This window comes from Coregonus lavaretus, assembly GCF_964263955.1.
Source record: "Coregonus lavaretus genome assembly, chromosome: 6".
NCBI classification, from domain to species: Eukaryota; Metazoa; Chordata; class Actinopteri; order Salmoniformes; family Salmonidae; genus Coregonus; species Coregonus lavaretus.
The window spans coordinates 63,297,769-63,317,518 of record NC_139993.1 but is presented as its reverse complement, the minus strand read 5'-3'; the positions used below and the strand labels follow the sequence as shown (position 1 = coordinate 63,317,518).

Below are 19,750 nucleotides of genomic sequence, written 5' to 3'. Positions count from 1 at the left end.
TTATCTGTAAGGTCCATCAGTCGAGCAGTGCATTTCAAACACTGATTCAACCACAAAGACCAGGGAGGTTTTCCAATGCCTCGCAAAGAAGGGCACCTATTGGTAGATGGGTATAAATAAATAAAATCTGACATTAAATATCCCTTTGAGCATGGTGAAGTTATTAATTACATTTTGGGTGGTGTATCAGTACACCCAGTCACTACAAAGATACAGGCGTCCTTCTGAACTCAGTTGCCGGAGAGGAAGGAAACCACTCAAGGATTTCACCATGAGGCCAATGGTGATTTTAAAACAGTTACAGTGAAAAGAAGGAAGCCTGTACAGAATACAAATATTTAAAAACCTGCATCGTGTTTGCACTATTATCGCACACAGAGACCATGCAACGTATTATGTGACTTGTTAAGCACATTTTTACTCCTGAACTTATTTAGGTTTGCCATAACAAAAGGGTTGAATACTTATTGACTCAATACATTTCGGCTTTTTCATTTTGAATTAATTTGTAAACATTTCGAAAAAAATAATTCCACTTTGACATTATGGGGTATTGTGTGTAGGACAGCGACAAACAAATCTAAACGTAATACATTTTAAATTCAGGCTGTAACACACAAAAAATAAGGAAAAAAATCAAGGAGTGTGAATACTTTCTGAAGGCACTGTATTCCATTTTCAATACATTTGCTAACATTTCTGTTGAGTTTTATTCTGGAAGATTGAATAAAACTGAAAGGCTATTACACTCCAGCTCCTCATCACGTTGTAATGCAGCTTCTGTTATTGTTTTATGACTGGGAAAGAATAACGTATATATTACATATGGCCCATTGAAAAACAGAGATTTCCATCTCAAAAGGCACTCATCTGGATAAATAAAAGGACACATACCACTAAATAAAATCAAAAACATGAGAAGCGTTTTAAAGCCCTCCTGCTCTGCTGGTTGAGGAGCTCCACACGCTGGTTCCTGAGGTTCCTCCCAGGCCCACCTCGGTGCTCCCTCGCCCCCCTAGGGACTGAGACTGGCCCCCTACCGGCAGGGGCTCCTCGATGGAAGACAGTTCTAGGTCGCTCTCCTCATCTGATAACTAGGACAAATGGAACATGTACGAACATTGAATAATTATTGTGTAAGTATCACACAATGAAACAGAAACAGGTCTATGGCTAAAGTATTGCGAGAGAAAATATACAATAAAAGTATACTGATGCATCGAGATACATTATAAAAAGGCTCATACATGCTTATAACAATTTATAAAGCATTATACCTACAACCTTAAGTAACGTGTTAAGAGTTTTCAGTTCCTTCAGAAAGTATTCATAGCCCTGGACTTGTACTACATGTTCTTGTGTTACAACCTGATTTCAAAATGGATTAAATTGATATATTTTTCTCACCCATCTACACACAATACCCCATAATGACAAAGGGAAAACTTATTTTTTTTAGAAATGTTAGCAAATGTACTGAAAATGAAATACAGAAATATCTAATTTACATACACTACCGTTCAAAAGTTTGGGGTCACTTTGACATTTCATTGTTTTCCATGACAACATACATGAAATGAGTTTGAATAGGAAATATAGCAAAATTAATAGGAAATGTAGTCATTGACAAGGTTAGAAATAACGCTTTTTAATTGTGTCCTTCAAACTTTGCTTTCGTCAAAGAATCCTCCATTTGCAGCAATTACAGCCTTGCAGACCTTTGGCATTCTAGTTGTCAATTTGTTGAGGTAATCTGAAGAGATTTCACCCCATGCTTCTTGAAGCACCTCCCACAAGTTGGATTGGCTTGATGGGCACTTCTTAAGTACCATACGGTCAAGCTGCTCCCACAACAGCTCAATAGGGTTGAGATCCGGTGACTGTGCTGGCCACTCCATTATAGACAGAATACCAGCTGACTGCTTCTTCCCTAAACAGTTCCTGCATAGTTTGGAGCTGTGCTTTGTGTCATTGTCCTGTTGTAGGAGGAAATTGGCTCCAATCAAGCGCCGTCCACAGGGTATGGCATGGCGTTGCAAAATGGAGTGATAGCCTTCTTTCTTCAAGATCCCTTTTACCCTGTACAAATCTCTCACTTTACCACCACCAAAGCACCCCCAGACCATCACATTGCCTCCACCATGATTGACAGATGGCATCAAGCACTCCTCCAGCATCTTTTCATTTGGTCTGATTCTCACAAATGTTCTTCTTTGTGATCCGAACACCTCAAAACTTCAATTTGTCTGTCCATATCACTTTTTTTCCAATCTTCCTCTGTCCAGTGGCTGTGTTCTTTTGCACATCTTAATCTTTTATTTTTATTGGCAAGTCTGAGATATGGCTTTTTCTTTGCAACTCTGCCAGAAGGTCAGCATCCCGGAGTCGCCTCTTCACTGTTGACGTTGAGACTGGTGTTTTGCGGGTACTATTTAATGAAGCTGCCAGTTGTGGACCTGTGAGGCGTCTGTTTCTTAAACTAGACACTCTAATGTATTTGTCCTCTTGCTCAGTTGTGCACCGGGGCCTCCTACTCCTCTTTCTATTCTGGTTAGAGCCAGTTTGCGCTGTTCTGTGAAGGGAGTAGTACACAGTGTTGTACGAGATCTTCAGTTTCTTGGCAATTTCTCGCATGGAATAGCCTTCATTTCTCAGCATAAGAATAGACTGATGAGTTTCAGAAGAAAGTTCTTTGTTTCTGGCCATTTTGAGCCTGTAATCGAACCCACAATTACTGATGCTCCAGATACTCAACTAGTCTCAAGAAGGCCAGTTTTATTGCTTCTTTAAAATCAGCACAACAGTTTTCATCTGTGCTAACATAATTGCAAAAGGGTTTTCTAATGATCAATTAGCCTTTTAAAATGATAAACTTGGATTAGCAAACACAATGTGCCATTGGAACACAGGACTGATGGTTTCTGATAATGGGCCTCTGTACGCCCATGTAGATATTCCATTAAAAATCATCCGTTTCCAGCTACAATAGCCATTTACAACATTAACAATGTCTACACTGTATTTCTGGTCAATTTGATGTTATTTTAATGGACAAAAAATTGCTTTTCTTTCGAAAACAAGGACATTTCTAAGTGACCCCAAACTTTTGAACGGTAGTGTGAGTCAATACTTTGTAGAAGCACCTTTGGCAGCAATTAGAGCTGTCAGGCTTTCTGGGTAAAAGGCGCTGCATGGCCAATCCGACGTCTGCATTGGTCATGCAGCATTTACGGTGATACGACAGCAGAAGTCAGGGCATTCATACTTCTTGCGCTTCGCAGAGCAGTGCAGAGCTGTTGTCAAGGAAGTGAGTTTGTGTTTATACAGGACCTCCCGCCCCCACCTACTGTCAACCAATCATGTCAATGCGGAGCTATACGGAGCCCTTCTCATTGTTACAACATTTGGGAGGCGCACAGCGATGCGGCACGGAGCTCAATTTGGCCTCTGCCATGCCTCTGGAGGCACCTCGATATGGAGCCTCCGACCATTGGTTTTAAGTCTCTAAGAGCTTTCCATACCTGGATTGTACAACATTTGCCCATTATTATTTTCAAAATTCTTCAAGCTCTGTCAAATTGGTTGTGTAGCTCAGTTGGTAGAGCATGGCGCTTGCAACGCCAGGGTTGTGGGTTCGATTCCCACGGGGGGGCCAGTATGAAAATAAATGTATGCACTCACTAAAACTGTAAGTCACTCTGGATAAGAGCGTCTGCTAAATGACTAAAATGTAAATGTAAAATGTTGATCATTGCTAGACAACCATTTTCAGGATTTTCAAGTAGATTTAAGTCAAAACTATAACTCGGCTACTCAGGAACATTCATTGTCTTCTTGGTAAGCAACTCCAGTGTTGATTTGGCCTTGCGTTTTAGGTTATTGTCCTGCTGAAAGTTGAATTCACCCCCAGAGTCTGGTGGAAAGCAGGTTTTCCTCTAGGATTTTGCCTGAGCTTAGCTCCATTCCGTTTCTTTTTAATCCTGAAAAACTCCCCAGTCCTTAACAATTACAAGCATACCCATAACATGATGCAGCCACCCCTATGCTTGAAAATATGGAGAGTGGTACTCAGTAATGTGTTGTATTGGCTTTGCCCCAAACATAACACTTTGTATTCAGGACAAAAAGTGAATTGCTTTGCCATATTTTTTGCAGTATTACTTTAGTGCCTTACTGCAAACAGGATGCATGTTTTGAAATATTGTTTTTCTGTACTGACTTCCTTCTTTTCACTCTGTCAATTAGGTTAGTATTGTGGGGTAACTATAATGTTGTTGATCCATCCTCAGTTTTCTTCTAACAGCCATTAAACTCTGTAAATGTTTTAAAGTCACCATTGGCCTCATGTTGAAATCCCTGAGCGGTTTCCTTCCTCTCTGGCAACTGAGTTAGGAAGGACACCTGTATCTTTGTAGTGACTGGGTGTATTGATACACCATCCTAAGTGTAATGAATAACTTCACCATGCTCAAAGGGATATTCAATATCAGCTTTTTTTATTTTTACCCATCTACCAATAGGTGCCCATCTTTGCGATGCATTGGAAAACCTCCCTGGTGTTTGTGGTAGTCATTCAAAAATCATGTTAAACACTATTACTACACACAGAGTGAGTCCATGCAACTTATTATGTGACTTGTTAAGCTACTTTTTATTCCTGAACCTATTTAGGCTTGCCATAACAAAGGGGTTGAATACTTATTGACGCAAGATATTTCAGCTTTTCATTTTTAATTTGTAAACATTTCAAAAAACATAGTTCCACTTTGACATTATGGGGTATTGTGAGTAGGCCAGTGACAAATAATCTACATTTTAAATTCAGGCTGTAACACAACAAAAATGTGGAAAAAGTAAAGGGGTGCGAATACTTTTTGAAGGCACTGGGTACCTGTAGGGTTTTTACAGCTGTCCTGGGTTTGGGTACGACCTTGGCTGCTGCTGGTGGCACCACTCTGGTCCCTCCTACTGGCTTGTTCATTGGAGAGTTCAACTGTCTCTCCAAGCTTCTGGTCAGGGATTTAACCACAGACCCTGCCAACACAAACAAGGAACCCAGCTCAAATCATCCTTAAAACGCTGATAATTCTTTAAAATAGAGCCCCTGGCAAGATGAAAACTTACTGTATAGTAATGCAATGACAATACAACGTATAGAACTGTAAGATTTACATAGTGAGATGACAAGCGTTGGGAGATTGGCCCCTATCGTGGGCTAAAAGAGATCCAAATAAACTAACAAGCTTAACCTTGTGCTCCACGGTGGGCAGTTGGACTGGCCGGCCCTTCTGAGAGCTCTGTGTCTGTCCCAGACCAGTCCTCTCCCTGGGTAGAACCAGCCATAGGGTACTTCTGCCTTGGGCTGGATCCAGACCGCACCACCCTCACGGAGGGGCCAGACCTACTGCCAGGGCTGGTGACATAGGCACTGTCTTCTCCTGACTCCTCACCCTCAGAACTGAAAGGAGGGGTGCTGAGAGAGAAATACATGTTTCTGACACTAACGCTCACTTAAAGAGGAGGGGGATCTTTATCTTTATTTAATTTTTTACATAAAACATTAAAACAGACACAATTATAAACTGAAATCTATTCAAAACACATTCTTACAAAACAAATCCCAAGACAGGGAGAGGTGCTGAAAGAGAAATAAATATTTGTCACTAATAACACACACTTACAGGGGAGGGGTTATGCTCCTCAGGGAGTTAAAAGTAAGTACAATACAGGAGAGGACAGGAGAGGAGAGGAGATGAGAGAACAGGACCGGAGGGCACAGAACAGGAGAGGAGAGAACAGGACAGGAGAGAACAGGAGAGGAGAGGAGATGAGAGAACAGGACCGGAGGGCACAGAACAGGAGAGGAGAGAACAGGACAGGAGAGAACAGGAGAGGAGGAGATGAGAGAACAGGACAGGAGAGCACAGGAGAGGAGAGGACAGGACAGTATAGGAGAAAACCGTACAGGACAGGAGTGGGGTGTGTTCAGTGTATACTGTGGGCATGGCAGTGGGGTGTGTTCAGTGTATACTGTGGGCATGGCAGTGGGGTGTGTTCAGTGTATACTGTGGGCATGGCAGTGGGGTGTGTTCATTATAAACTCTGGGCATGGCAGTGGGGTGTGTTCAGTATATACTGTGGGCATGGCAGTGGGGTGTGTTCAGTATATACTGTGGGCATGGCAGTGGGGTGTGTTCAGTATATACTGTGGGCATGGCAGTGGGGTGTGTTCAGTATATACTGTGGGCAATGCAGTGGGGTGTGTTCAGTATATACTGTGGGCATGGCAGTGGGGTGTGTTCAGTATATACTGTGGGCATGGCAGTGGGGTGTGTTCAGTATATACTGTGGGCATGGCAGTGGGGTGTGTTCAGTATATACTGTGGGCATACCTGTTCTTTTTTCTATGAGTGCTTGGTGTCTGTTGAGGTTGTGGAGCTTTCTCTCTCCTCGGGGAGGCCTTCACCTTCACCGGGGTCCTCAGGGAGGCCTTCACCTTCACCGGGGTCAGTCTGCTCTTTGGGCTCTTCTCCTGGCTAGGTCTCCTCTTCTCTGAAGACAAACATGTTAGTGTGCTAAGCAGGGCTGGGGGATTTCAGTTCACTTCCTGAATTGACTGAATTGAAATAGAATTGACCCCATCCCTGGTACTGAGAGCATGAGTGTGTGTGTGAGAATGTAGGGACTGAGAAGCACTGCCCCCTGGAGGTATAATAATATAATAATAATAATATGCCATTTAGCAGACGCTTTTATCCAAAGCGACTTACAGTCATGCGTGCATACATTATTATTTTTTTGTGTATGGGTGGTCCCGGGGGATCGAACCCACTACCTTGGCGTTACAAACGCCGTGCTCTACCAGCTGAGCTACAGAGGACCACAAGGCGGTGTCACATGGTTCTTGGACCTGAGGGTTAGGTACAACACGGAGGTGGTGTTGGTCCTTACTGTGGGACTGAGGGGTGGTACTGGGTAAAGTAGGTATGGTGGTCCCCTGGCTCCTCTGCAGGCGGTGCACCCTGCGGGTTAGCTCTCTTGCCAAGCTCTCTCTGAGCTCCAGGAGGTCTGCTATCTGTCTGGACATCTGCTGTCGCTGACCAGATACCAACGAGCTCAGGCTTTTAAGGGTATTCTTGGATATACCCTTGGTTCCCTGGAATATAACAGAAGGGATTTTAGATATACATGACTTCTCCGATTAGGACTTTTGGGATCACTTATTCAGTTAGAGACAGCACGGTCCTGAATATATGGATTTCCTTGCATGGTACATACATTAGGGTGTCCAACCATAAAATGATTATTAAATTAAATGTTAATTAAATATGTTCATTCAATAGAGAATGACATCAGAAAAATATTAGTCCAACCCGTATGTCTCTACCATATATATATGTTACAGACGATCTACTCTGAGAATTTAGCATGATTAGAGTGAATGGAATGTCATTGGTCAAAAGTGGGCGCTGCTCAATAGAACTCTGTCACTGCTCTGTGGGCAGAACGGCGCTAACTTCGAACGTCAACTCGCTAGCTAGCGGCTGCAGGTCTGTGTGTGATAACATGGGCTTTTTCTAAACGAAATCCGCGGAACACAAAACAAAATTGAGCCTATATATACACAGTATATATTAATTTACAAAGCTAACAGACTGAATTTCAATATCCTCCCTCTCTGAAGAAAATTATAATTTGAATTATGTATTTCTGAGTCTTTCCCTTTAGATCGCCATAGAAACGGCCCCTCAACACTGATTGACCAGGGTAAGAGGAATAGAACACCATGGATCTGGTCAGATGAAAATGACGAGGGTATCAAGTTGATTTTTGATTGGTCCAAAGCGCAGAAACGCCTCCTAAATGTTACCACCTCCCAACACACGAAATATGGAAGAGATACAACCAAGAGCTGAACAGTATAAACTACCAACGGTCACAGCAAACAAATGTTCTTATTTAAATCAACACTTAAAGTAAAAACATACTTGGGTTATAATATTGTAGAGAACAATCTAATGTTTAATTGTATGTAATTCATAATGACATAGGCTAAAGAAAATAAGGTTTAGACATTCATTTCGTAGCCCCCTCTTGAACTGACCTGTATTCCCCTACATTCTAGAGCAGAGAACACCCTATATACACTCACTTTAACTTTGCGACAGCTGCTGATTTGATTGACTGAGTGATTGATTGAATACAGTGCACGTACCTTTCTGAGGCCCATGTTCTCCAGCCTCTCCTCCAGGGTTCTCTCTAGTATGGGTCTGAACTCCTTCACCAAGGCGGGGTTCCTCCGGAGGGACTCCAACAGCCTCCTCCTGGTCTCACCAGAGTCCTCCAGACCTAGGAGATATCACAGGATAGCAAAATGTTGACTGTATTGTTCTAGAAAAAGCAGACTCCAAAAGATTCATGATTCATAGTATGATTAATACATACTTTCTTCTTCCTCCTCCTCCTCCTCCTCCTCCTCTGTGGAGTGTTGGACCGCTTGTTTGATGGGAGTGTCTGAAATAAAACCATCACATTAACATAGAACATAGTATCTTGAACACAATAAAAGTCTAGAGTTATGAGGCCTGGTGTTTTTGTATTACCTGCCACTGGTCTTCTAGACATCTTGTTGATCTGTAACGCAGACAGTATTCCAACCCTGATAAAAAAACGCTCTTGACCAAGACAATAACTTAACACAGCGCCATAATTACAGACGAACATCATCAACAACAACGGCGTAGCTTGGTAGCCGATGACAGTACCTTATCCTCCTGAGACCTGATGAGCCGGTCTTTCTGTTTGACCCTGGCAGACAGGGAGGTGACCAGCTGCTCTAGCCTGTGTAGGTCTGACCTTTGGTCTACAGACAGGGCCAGACGCAGCCTGTCATTCTCACTCTGCAGCTGAGGAGGACAACACGTTAGAAGGAGAATACTTTAGTGTCCGCTATTCAACCCAACCCCCGACACACACACACACACACACAAATCCAAAGAAGGGGGCACCAAGCACAGACATGCGTCTTACCTCGTCTCTCTCCAACAGGTGCCTGTTCTGGACCTCCTCAAACCGTTTCTTCCACTCACGCTTCTGAAGGAGACAGACAGACATGCTCTAACATGGATTTTAGTTTAACCTTTTGTTAATTCTCATGATCTCATAGCAACATGTCTTTAATAGCCCACATACTGACATTTCAGCTTGTGATAGATAGATACCGTCCAGAAGTGTACAGAACCCAGGTAGTGGGCATGTTCTGGAACGTTCTGTGTTACCTGCTGAGTCATCTTCTCCTTCACCTCCCTCTCCTTTCTCTGCTGCAGCTCATCCACCTCATGATAGGAGCCCAGGTTAGAAACGGTCACTTCTCTGGTCTGCAGCTCCTGCAGTTTCTGTCAAGTGAGTTTTCACCATCTTGTTAAGTCATGAGACAACATAGCAGAAGCCCACCCACAGTAAGTAAAGACAAAACTGAACTTATGTTAAATGTTGGCGTTAAGCATTTGTTTTACAAAAATATATCAAGGTATTAAAAAAAAGGAAAACCTGCATCCGCATTTGGGGAAACCGCGGCACTGTTCGCCTCAGCGGCTTGTTATTGTTTTGATGGTGAAACGGATGAGAGGAGCGTCCGGCAGCGTTGTAAAAACAAATATAATAAATGGCAGTACATATTCTGCTGTTCTATCGTGCGTGCAATGATGTCCGAGGGGAAAGAAACAGTGTTGATTGTTTGCAGTAACTCACTTGTTGTTGAAAATATCCCAAACGGATGTGACCGTTTCGCCATTAAGGATTCTAGCGTCAAAGGCCTCAGAAAAAGACTGCTACTGGATTGTGTGTAGGCTAACAGCAGGGGTGTGCTCCAGCTTTGCAAGCTGCTCATTCTTTACACGGTGGCGCCATCTAGTGGCTGGAAAAACACTACACCTTCTATTGGATCAACATCGCTTTACCACCGCGCCACTAGGCCCTGGTTCATGCATGTCCTTTAAATGGGAATAGGACTCACAGCCTCGATGGAGGAGCTCTTGCTGGCCATATGTCTGAACTCCTGCAGGAACAGCCGCTTCAGGTCCCTCATCTCCTCCTGAAACGTCTTCCTCTCCTCCTCCTTCCAGCTCTCCATCTTCTCTCGCTCCGAGGCCTCTTTCCTTCGCTGATAGTCCAGCTCCTGGTGGTTAAACCCATTGAAGCACTCATGAGAGACAGCAGTATAGATATAGATTTGGGATGGGCAACTTTGATGGGGGTGGGGACCACAAAAAAAAATCTGAACACATCATGAGGGACCACAGTGGAGAGAGAGTACTGTCCTGAATTTGCCTGTATTGGAGGGGGGGGGGGTGGTTTCACTTCTTTTCTGAGTATATAACCAGCTTCTCAGGCTCCATCTCAGTGTGCTTCATTCTATAGCTAGAGGACTCCTAAATCTCCAGGAGTGATAAGTATAATTTTTGTCTTTATCTGCTGTCGTCTAGTACTGTCTTTTTGCTGGCTAGGGCCATCTACATTAAGTGCTGCCTTTCTTCCCAGTAGCCTACTTGGTGTGTGAACTGCTGACTGCTCATAACTTGCAGATGATTGTTGACACATCAACCGGGATCAAGAGGCAGGGCAAGTTTTGGTAATCAGTGGCTATCACCCACCAGGTGCCCTTACATAGTTCCTCAATGAGCTTTACACCTTGATAAACTCATTTCCTGACGATGGCTCATCGTCAGGAGGTTGAAGCCGCTCAGTACGTCTTCCTTCGATTAATTTCTTTCCACCTTCCTTTCCCCTCCTTGACTTCACCCTTTCCCAGTCCCTTCATGGTGTGGTGTTACCTGCTGTTTCCTAAGAGCCTCTGCTTCCCTCTCCATCTCCAGTCTGATCTGGGCCAGTTTCAGCCTCTCTCTCAGCTCCTCTATCCCATCCTCCATCTGTTCCACCTGCCTCTTCTTCTGCCGCTCTGAGGAGAGGACAACAGACAGCGGTGATCTGCCTCTCTGAGGAGAGGACCGCGGTGATCTGCCTCTCTGAGGAGAGGACCGCGGTGATCTGCCTCTCTGAGGAGAGGACCGCGGTGATCTGCCTCTCTGAGGAGAGGACCGCGGTGATCTGCCTCTCTGAGGAGAGGAGCGCGGTGATCTGCCTCTCTGAGGAGAGGACCGCAGACAGCAGCGAATGCAACCACTCAGTGAATATTAGATCATGGTGTAAGTAGGAAACATTGAGGTGGAAGGTTCAATTCATGCATGGGGCATATGTGCCACTTTCAATGGTGACAGTTCTGTAAGTCACTTTGGTTAAAAAGAGTTAAGCGTCTACTAAATGAACATATCATTATTTTTAAAAATGTACTCTAATCACATAGTACTGTTCAAACCTCCTAACCAGATAAACGTGTGTTATAATGCATTGTGTGTTGACTGACTACATACAATAAAGAGTAATCAGGTACAAAGGGTCTGAGGAGTGTGGTTATCAAACCAACCTGTGTCTGTCACCTCTGGATGCCTGCGTTGTAGGTGGGCTTGTAAGTAGGAATAGTTGATGAAGGATTTCTCACAGCATTGGCACTGAAAAATATCATACTTTGGTCAGGGTGGAGGGTACAGAGATGGTCAGGGTGGAGGGTACAGAGATGGTCAGGGTGGAGGGTACAGAGATGGTCAGGGTGGAGGGTACAGAGATGGTCAGGGTGGAGGGTACAGAGATGGTCAGGGTGGAGGGTACAGAGATGGTCAGGGTGGAGGGTACAGAGATGGTCAGGGTGGAGGGTACAGAGATGGTCAGGGTGGAGGGTACAGAGATGGTCAGGGTGGAGGGTACAGAGATGGTCAGGGTGGAGGGTACAGAGATGGTCAGGGTGGAGGGTACAGAGATGGTCAGGGTGGAGGGTACAGAGATGGTCAGGGTGGAGGGTACAGAGATGGTCAGGGTGGAGGGTACAGTACAGAGATGGTCAGGGTGGAGGGTACAGAGATGGTCAGGGTGGAGGGTACAGAGATGGTCAGAGTGGAGGGTACAGAGATGGTCAGGGTGGAGGGTACAGAGATGGTCAGGGTGGAGGGTACAGAGATGGTCAGGGTGGAGGGTACAGAGATGGTCAGGGTGGAGGGTACAGAGATGGTCAGGGTGGAGGGTACAGAGATGGTCAGGGTGGAGGGTACAGAGATGGTCAGGGTGGAGGGTACAGTACAGAGATGGTCAGGGTGGAGGGTACAGTACAGAGATGGTCAGGGTGGAGGGTACAGAGATGGTCAGGGTGGAGGGTACAGAGATGGTCAGAGTGGAGGGTACAGAGATGGTCAGGGTGGAGGGTACAGAGATGGTCAGGGTGGAGGGTACAGAGGAAGAACTGTCAGAAGAACAGTCTTTCCTATTGGCTTAGTGTTTTCTGTCATTCTTACAGTCAGTGCAGACTGCAGAGGTGAAGCTTTTCATGAGGCATTTACTTAAACGAAATTATGACACTTAATAGTATTACATTCTTGGTCAGGAGGACAAAAGGGTTTAACGACATTGTGATCTCATCAAACTGACATTTATAACTACGCTCACTTGATACTAAACCTGAGTACCAAAAGCCAATTTGAAAGAATAAATTCAAGACAGCAGTAAAGCACAGAAGTGAGTGACTTCTGGGGATGGGTAAAATAAAAGAATATAATTTGATGGTCCATCCGGATGTAAAAAAGAGGACCGGGTGTAGTCCAACGATAACGTTTACCTTGTGGTAGTTGTTGAAGCTAGCCTGTAGCAGAAGCTGCTGTGTGGCGATCATCTTCTTCCTACGCTTGCTCTCCTGTTTGGTGGCCTGTAGCTCAGAGTCCAGCCTGGCCCTCTCCTCTCCCTCTCGGTCTGCCTTAGAGAGGGCCCTCTGTAGACGGTCCTCCAGCCCAGACAGCTGGGAGCTCAGGTAGTCCTGACAGTGCAGCAGGTACTCTGTGCTGAGCTGGGACATACGTAGGAGCTTGACAAGGGCCGGGTCAGCAGGGCTACGGCAGTGTGGACACCTCTCACCTTCAGGGATGGAGTTGGGGTCCATTTTAAATCTAAACAGTCCTTGTTTGGTGCATTAAACCAATAAGCAATAAAGTGTTGTTGTTGTGTTTTTATGGGTGGTTCGCACACAAAAATGGAAAGAACTCAGGACAGTTCAAATCATTGCTTTTCAATTGACCGATGTAAAATGGAATTGACCTCAGCGCCAACCCTGCTCTGTTACCTGTGACATCACAGAAGGTGACAGCAGATATGTACTCCTGCAGTAGAACCACGTCCATCTCCCTGGCCACGCGATCCACGTCCAGGGCAGAGAGGCGCCGCCAGTCCATGGTTTCAGTTCGGGCTCGGAAACATAGGGGCTGCAGGGGGCCAGGGCTCCGTGAGGAGGGGAAGGAGACAGGAGGGTCACTGGGGGTGCTGAACCGGCCAGGCATGGTGGTGTAGGATCTGGGAGGGAAGGAGGTGGGGTAGTGGGCCTCGGAGGAGATGCAGCTGTGAAAGAAAGATAACCATATTTACACTGAACAAAAATATATAAAACGCAACATGTAAAGTGTTGGTCCCATGTTTCATGAGCTGAAATTAAAGATCCCAGAAATGTTCCATACGCACAAAAAGCTGATTTCTCTCAAATGTTGGTTTACATCCCTGTTAGTGAGCATTTCTCCTTTGCCAAGATAATCCATCCACCTGACAGGTGTGACATACCAAGAAGCTGATTAAACAGCATGATCACTACACAGGTGCACCTTGTGCTGGGAACAATAAAAGGCCACTCTAAAATGCGCGGTTCTGTCACACTACACAATGCCAGAGATGTCTCAAGTTTTGAGGGAGTGTGCAATTATCCTGCTGACTGCAGGAATGTCCACCAGAGCTGTTGCCAGAGAATGTAATGTTCATTTCTCTACCATTAGAGAATTTGGCAGTATGTCCAACTGGCCTCACAACCGCAGACCATGTGTAACCATGCCAGCCCAGGATCTCCACAGCCGGCTTCTTCACCTTGGACTCAAACATTAACTGGTGGTAACTATCTTGTTTCAATAAACGCCTGGAGAAGAATGGCTGATTACAAAACACAAACAAACAGGATTGTTGCTGCATCCTTGTTGCTATCCTTTCCACAGGAGAGAGAACAACAGATCACCGCCTTCCTTTCAAGAGGGATTTGACTGGTCCTGTGTGGCAGTTGATATGAGGGAGGCGCTAGCTAGCAACGCCAATGGGTCGTGGGTTCAATTCCCGCATGGATCGCATACACACAACTAGGGTTGTGGCTAGCTAAACTCACGGGACTAACGTTAAATGGCACGAGACGTAACTAGCTACCTAGATCTGACGGCAAAGAGTTACCCGTAAATGAGAAAATGCATCATGGCATATTGAAAGTTTCAAAGTTAGCAAATTAGCTAGCTTGCTTACCTGTCCTTGGCTTAGCCCGGTTTTGCCCTCTTGCTTGCTGCTGGGAAGTGAACGTATTGGCACTATTCTCAAATTTGCAATATTTCAGTAAAAGTTTTCTAGACCCACAACTTTACAAAAAATTTAATTTGCACGAATAATGCAAAGGGTGTTCTCTAGCTTGCACCAAAAACTGTGTGATGGGTGGAGGGCTGTCCCCCTGCTGAGTTCTACAGGGGAGGGTGGAGCAACAAGGCACGCTCCGGCTGTTACCTAGGAAACGAAACGCCCTTTGGGCAATTGTCTTGCGTCAGATGGCGTCACTCCTACGCGACGCTCGTCCCACGAACTATTTGGGATCGTATGGGCCTGACTTCAGTGCGTTCAAGACAGCTGGGAACTTGGAAAAAAACGAGCTCCGACTGGGAAAGATATTTTGAACAGTCATCCAACTCGCAATTCCAAGATGGAAACGCAGGTATCTTTCTAGAGCTCCGACTTTCCGACCTGAAGATCAGTGACATCATGATTTGACCTCATTTTTTTCTCGAGTTGCCAGTTGTCTTGACTACATCATTATGCCGCGTTCAAGAACTAGTCGGAACTAGGAAACTCAGAAATGTTTGACTTGCTAACTGGTTGAACGCAGCACGTGTATAACTACAACCTGTTAGCATGTCTGAGCATGGGCATTAATATCTTCTGGGAAGGCTTTCCACTAGATGTTGGAACATTGCTGCGAGGACTTGCTTCTATTCAGCCACAAGAGCATTAGTGAAGTCGGGCAATGACGTTGGGCGATTAGGCCTGGCTCGCAGTCTGCGGTCATCCCAAAGGTGTTCGATGGTGTTGAGGTTAGGGCTCGGTGCTGGCCAGTCAAGTTCTTTCACACCGATTTCGACAAACCATTTCTGTTTGGACCTCGCTTTGTGCACAGGGGCATTGTGGCGGCAGGTAGCTTAGTGGTTAAGAGCGTAGTGCCAGTAACCGAAAGGTCGCTGGTTCTAATCCCCGAGCCGACTAGGTGAAAAATCTGTCGATGTGCCCTTGAGCAAGGCACTTAACCCTAATTGCTCCTGTAAGTCGCTCTGGATAAGAGCGTCTGCTAAATGACTAAAATGTAAAATGTAAAATGTATTGTCATGCTGAAACAGGAAAGGGCCTTCCCTGAACTGTTGCCACAAAGTTGGAAGCACAGAATCGTCTAGAATGTCATTGTGTGCTGTAGCGTTAAGATTTCCCTTCACTAGAACTCTTGGGGCCGAGCCCGAACCGTGAAAAACAGCCCCAGAACATTATTCATCCTCCACCAAACTGTTCTGTTGGCACTATACATTCAGGCAGTTAGCGTTCTTCGGGCATACGCCAAACCCAGATTCATCCGTTGGTCTGCCACTCCAGAGTACGCATTTCCAGTGTCCAATGGCATGAGCTTTACACTACTCTAGCCGACACTTGGCATTGCCCATGGTGATCTTAGGCCCGGCCATGGGAACTAATTTCATGAAGCTCCTGACGAACAGTTATTGTGCCGAAGCTGCTTCCAGAGGCAGTTTGGAACTTGGTAGTGAGTGTTGCAACCGAGGACAGACAATTTTTACGCGCTTCAGCACTCGGGTCCTAGATGTTTCCACTTCACAATAACAGCAGAGATTGGAGATTGCATGGCTGTGTGCTCGATTATATACACCTGTCAGCAACAGGTGTGGCTGAAGTAGCCGAATCCACTCATTTGAAGGGGTGTCCACATACTTTTGTATATATAGTGTACTTTTCCCAAAACACCATGCAGAGAGAACATATGTCAATAATAGTAGGATCAAAAGAAAGGCAAGGCAGCTCTCTGATCAGCTTTCTCCATTCAAATCTGAACTTAAAATGTGAATTATTCCACAATACTGACAACGGATCAGCTCCTAGAAAGGTATAATCACATATGGCTGAAAATATTGAGTCATTTTATTATAATGCTTACGCTATAATAATGCACTAAATCAAGATTTGGAACATCATTGCTCACATGTTTAAGGCTACCAATCATGAAAAATATTCAAACAAATTACAGACAGTAGCAATCAATTAGCAAAATAGAACTCAATTGATTGAACATTACATTGAAATAGGTCTATAGCCTACTGTAGGCTATTTAAATGTAATGCTTTCATCTCGGGTTTTAATTTGAAGCATTTTTTATATGTCGCTTGTTTTTATCAATTGCTAAGACATTGGCAACTTTGTATTTGTAGTCCACTTTGTTGTGAAGTTATCTGCGGTCACAGAGAAGCGGATAAACCATGTGATTCTGTGTATAAAGTTATGCAGGAGGGCAAAGAATCATCTAATGACACACGCTTGTTTTACGAGTGGTCTGCGATTACGAGTGTTTTCAAGTGCAACGTTGGTTTTGGCACAGTTTCTAAACCCAGAGGCGCAATATCGCGAGACTGTCGGGAACGCTTGCAAAACAGACCAAACGGAGAAGGCCGGGGTTTGAGAAGTCAATGAGAGAAATGAACAATTATTCCTTAGTTCTAAATCTAAAGGCACAACCTAGATTCGATCCAATGTCTTAAGTAGGTAAACATCGTATTACTCCAATCTCGTGAAAGTGATGAACTGACACATTTTCATTTTCGTCAAAAACAACTTTATATCGAAGGAGTACCTTTGATTTAACGGCCAGCTCATGCGCAGATCGGCGCGAGACGACCGTGAGACCCAACGACGTGTTTCTACGCCACAGATAAAACAATGAGAGAGATATTTCACTGGACGTATAAATGTGAAGCATCCGCTGGCTGGCAGTGTGGGAAGATGGAACGAGATGGATTTGGGCCGATAATCTGCAAATTTTCTCATCGATGAAACATTTGCTCTCAATACAGTTTTCTGTTCCCAAAACTAGAATCTGCTATGAACAGAGTGGACTAAGTTTTGTAGACTTTACCCTTTTGCAAAAAAATTTTTTTAAATCGCACTGTGTAGAAGGAGTGCAAAGGCGAATTGAGTTATTGCACACGCAATAACAGAGTAGGCGTTCCCTAACGGAAATATGCAGACCCCTTGCTAGAACGCGCCAATAGGATCTCGCTAATGCGTGCTTGGCATCTCCTTGCTTGTTCTGCCCACTAGGACTCATTTGTTCCCATTGAAAATTACCGGTAGTGGTCTATCTTGGTTTAGTTATAAATCTTTTTAGCTAGCCAACCTCGCCATGACATTACCTACAAGTGTGATCGGGGATTTGTATTGGAGAAGCAGTTTTAGCCTATCTTCATACTGTACTGTCTTTGGTTTTGGGAAAGATTTGAGATGCTCTTACGAAGGTTCTAATGATGAATTTAGCCATAAGATGCTTTTGGGAAACCGGGCCCAGTGCGGTTGTGCAGAAGGAATCGATGTGCTTTCAGATCAAATACAATTTTATTGGTCACATACACATATTTAGCTGATGTTATTGGGGGTGTAACGAAATGCTTGTGTTCCCAGCTCCAACAGTGCAACAGTGCAATCTAACAATTCACAACAATACACACAAATCTAAAAGTAAAAGAATGGAATTAAGAAATATATAAATATTAGGACGAGCAATGTCGGAGTGGCATTGACTAAAATACAGTAGAATACAGTATATACATATGAAATGAGTAAAACAGTATGTAAACATTATTAAAGTGACTAGTGTTCCATTATTAAAGTGACCAGTGATTCCATGTCTATGTACAGTACATAGGGCAGCAGCCTATAAGGTGCAGGGTTGAGTAACCGGGTGGTAGCCGGCTAGTGATGGCTATTTAACAGTCTGATGGCCTTGAGGTAGAAGCTGTTTTTCAGTCTCTCGGCCCCAGCTTTGATGCACCTGTACTGACCTCGCCTTCTGGATGATAGCGGGGTGAACAGGCTGTGGCTCGGGTGGTTGATGTCCTTGATGATATTTTTGGCCTTCCTGTGACATCGGGTGGGTGCTGTAGGTGTCCTGGAGGGCAGGCAGTGTGCCCCCGGTGATCCGTTGGGCAGACCGCACCACCCTCTGGAGAGCCTTGCGGTTGTGGGCGGTGCAGTTGCCGTACCAAGCGGTGATACAGCCCGACAGGATGCTCTCAATTGTGCATCTGTAAAAGTTTGTGAGGGTCGTAGGGGCCAAGCCTAATTTCTTCAGCATCCTGAGGTTGAAAAGGCGTTGTTGCGCCTTCTTCACCACACTGGCTGTGTGGGTGGACCATTTCAGATTGTCAGTGATGTGTACGCAGAAGCACTTGAAGCCTTTTACCTTCTCCACTGCGGTCCCGTTGATATGGATAGGGGCGTGCTCCCTCTGCTGAAGAACACGATCAGCTCCTTTGTTTTGTTGACGTTGAGGGAGAGGTTATTTTCCTGGCACCACTCCGCCAGGGCCCTCACCTCCTCCCTGTAGGCTGTCTTGTCATTGTTGGTAATCAGGCCTACTACTGTTGTGTCGTCTGCAAACTTGATGATTGAGTTGGAGGCGTGCGTGGCCACGAAGTCATGGGAGAACAGGGAGTACAGGAAGGGGCTGAGCACACACCCTTGTGGGGCCCCTGTGTTGAGGATCAGTGTCATGGAGGTGTTGTTTCCTACCTTCACCCGTCAGGAAGTCCAGGACCCAGTTGTACAGGGAGGGGTTCAGACCCAGGGCCCCGAGCTTAATGATGAGCTTGGACGGTACTATGGTGTTGAAGGCTGAGCTATAGTAAATGAACAACATTCTTACATAGGTATTCCTCTTGTCCAGATGGGGTAGTGCTGTGTGCAGTGCGATGGCGATTGCATCGTCTGTGGATCTATTGGGGCAGTATGCAAATGAAGAGTGGGTCTAGGGTGTCAGGTAAGGTGGAGGTGATATGATCCTTAACTAGCCTCTCAAAGCACTTCATGATGAACTGTAGTTCAGTTACTGTAGCTTTCTTGGGTACAGGAACAATTTCTGACGTAAGATAATGCTGTTGGCAATAATGGGCTCTTTCCAGCAGATCACTTTTGTCAAGACCTTGACCAACGTTGGTCACCGCCTCTCTAAGCGTGTTGCATTATGGGTATAGAAATTGTCCGACATGCCGCATGACCTTTTACAACAACCATGTGATCAAAGGTAATTAACTTTCAACTGCAGTCGACTGGAAATTTCTGCAGTTACTCCTAACTGCAACTTGAAGTCGGAACCAAAGCATTGTGGGAGAGAACCTTCTTCGTTTTCTTTGGAAGCAAAAGGCACCACATGCTCATAACTGGTTGATGTCGCCACCTATCATTGGTTATTATCAATGCATGTTTACTGTTTTGGGTGATTGACTATTTAGAGCTTAAATACATCTTTATCCTTACAATC

At 44.9% G+C, this 19,750-nt stretch overlaps 1 protein-coding gene across 1 annotated transcript; it reads right to left on the bottom strand.

Moving 5' to 3' along the window:
* Positions 1–693: 693 nt before the first annotated feature.
* LOC311130620 (cilium assembly protein DZIP1L-like) lies at positions 694–15,013 on the bottom strand. Its single transcript, XM_084163404.1, has 17 exons — positions 14,677–15,013; positions 13,220–13,491; positions 12,722–13,014; positions 11,483–11,567; positions 10,833–10,957; positions 10,016–10,177; positions 9,279–9,395; positions 9,031–9,093; positions 8,766–8,906; positions 8,604–8,634; positions 8,446–8,514; positions 8,216–8,349; positions 6,952–7,156; positions 6,393–6,552; positions 5,250–5,473; positions 4,892–5,034; positions 694–1,094 (listed from the first exon to the last, which is right to left on the bottom strand). Exons 2-17 carry the CDS (start codon positions 13,431–13,433, stop codon positions 927–929), a joined length of 2,334 nt encoding a protein of 777 aa, XP_084019530.1. The 5' UTR covers positions 13,434–13,491; positions 14,677–15,013; the 3' UTR covers positions 694–926.
* Between the last annotated feature and the right edge of the window lie 4,737 nt (positions 15,014–19,750).

Bases quoted from the DNA above. Each gene is read 5' to 3' on its own strand.
- LOC311130620 (XM_084163404.1), bottom strand. From the start codon at position 13,433: ATGCCTGGCCGGTTCAGCACCCCCAGTGACCCTCCTGTCTCCTTCCCC. The intron at 8,350-8,445 runs GTATGTATTAAT...GATATCTCCTAG, and splicing joins GGAGGAGGAGGAAGAAGAAA to GTCTGGAGGACTCTGGTGAG. The intron at 6,553-6,951 runs GTAAGGACCAAC...GTTTGTCTTCAG, and splicing joins TACCACCCCTCAGTCCCACA to AGAAGAGGAGACCTAGCCAG.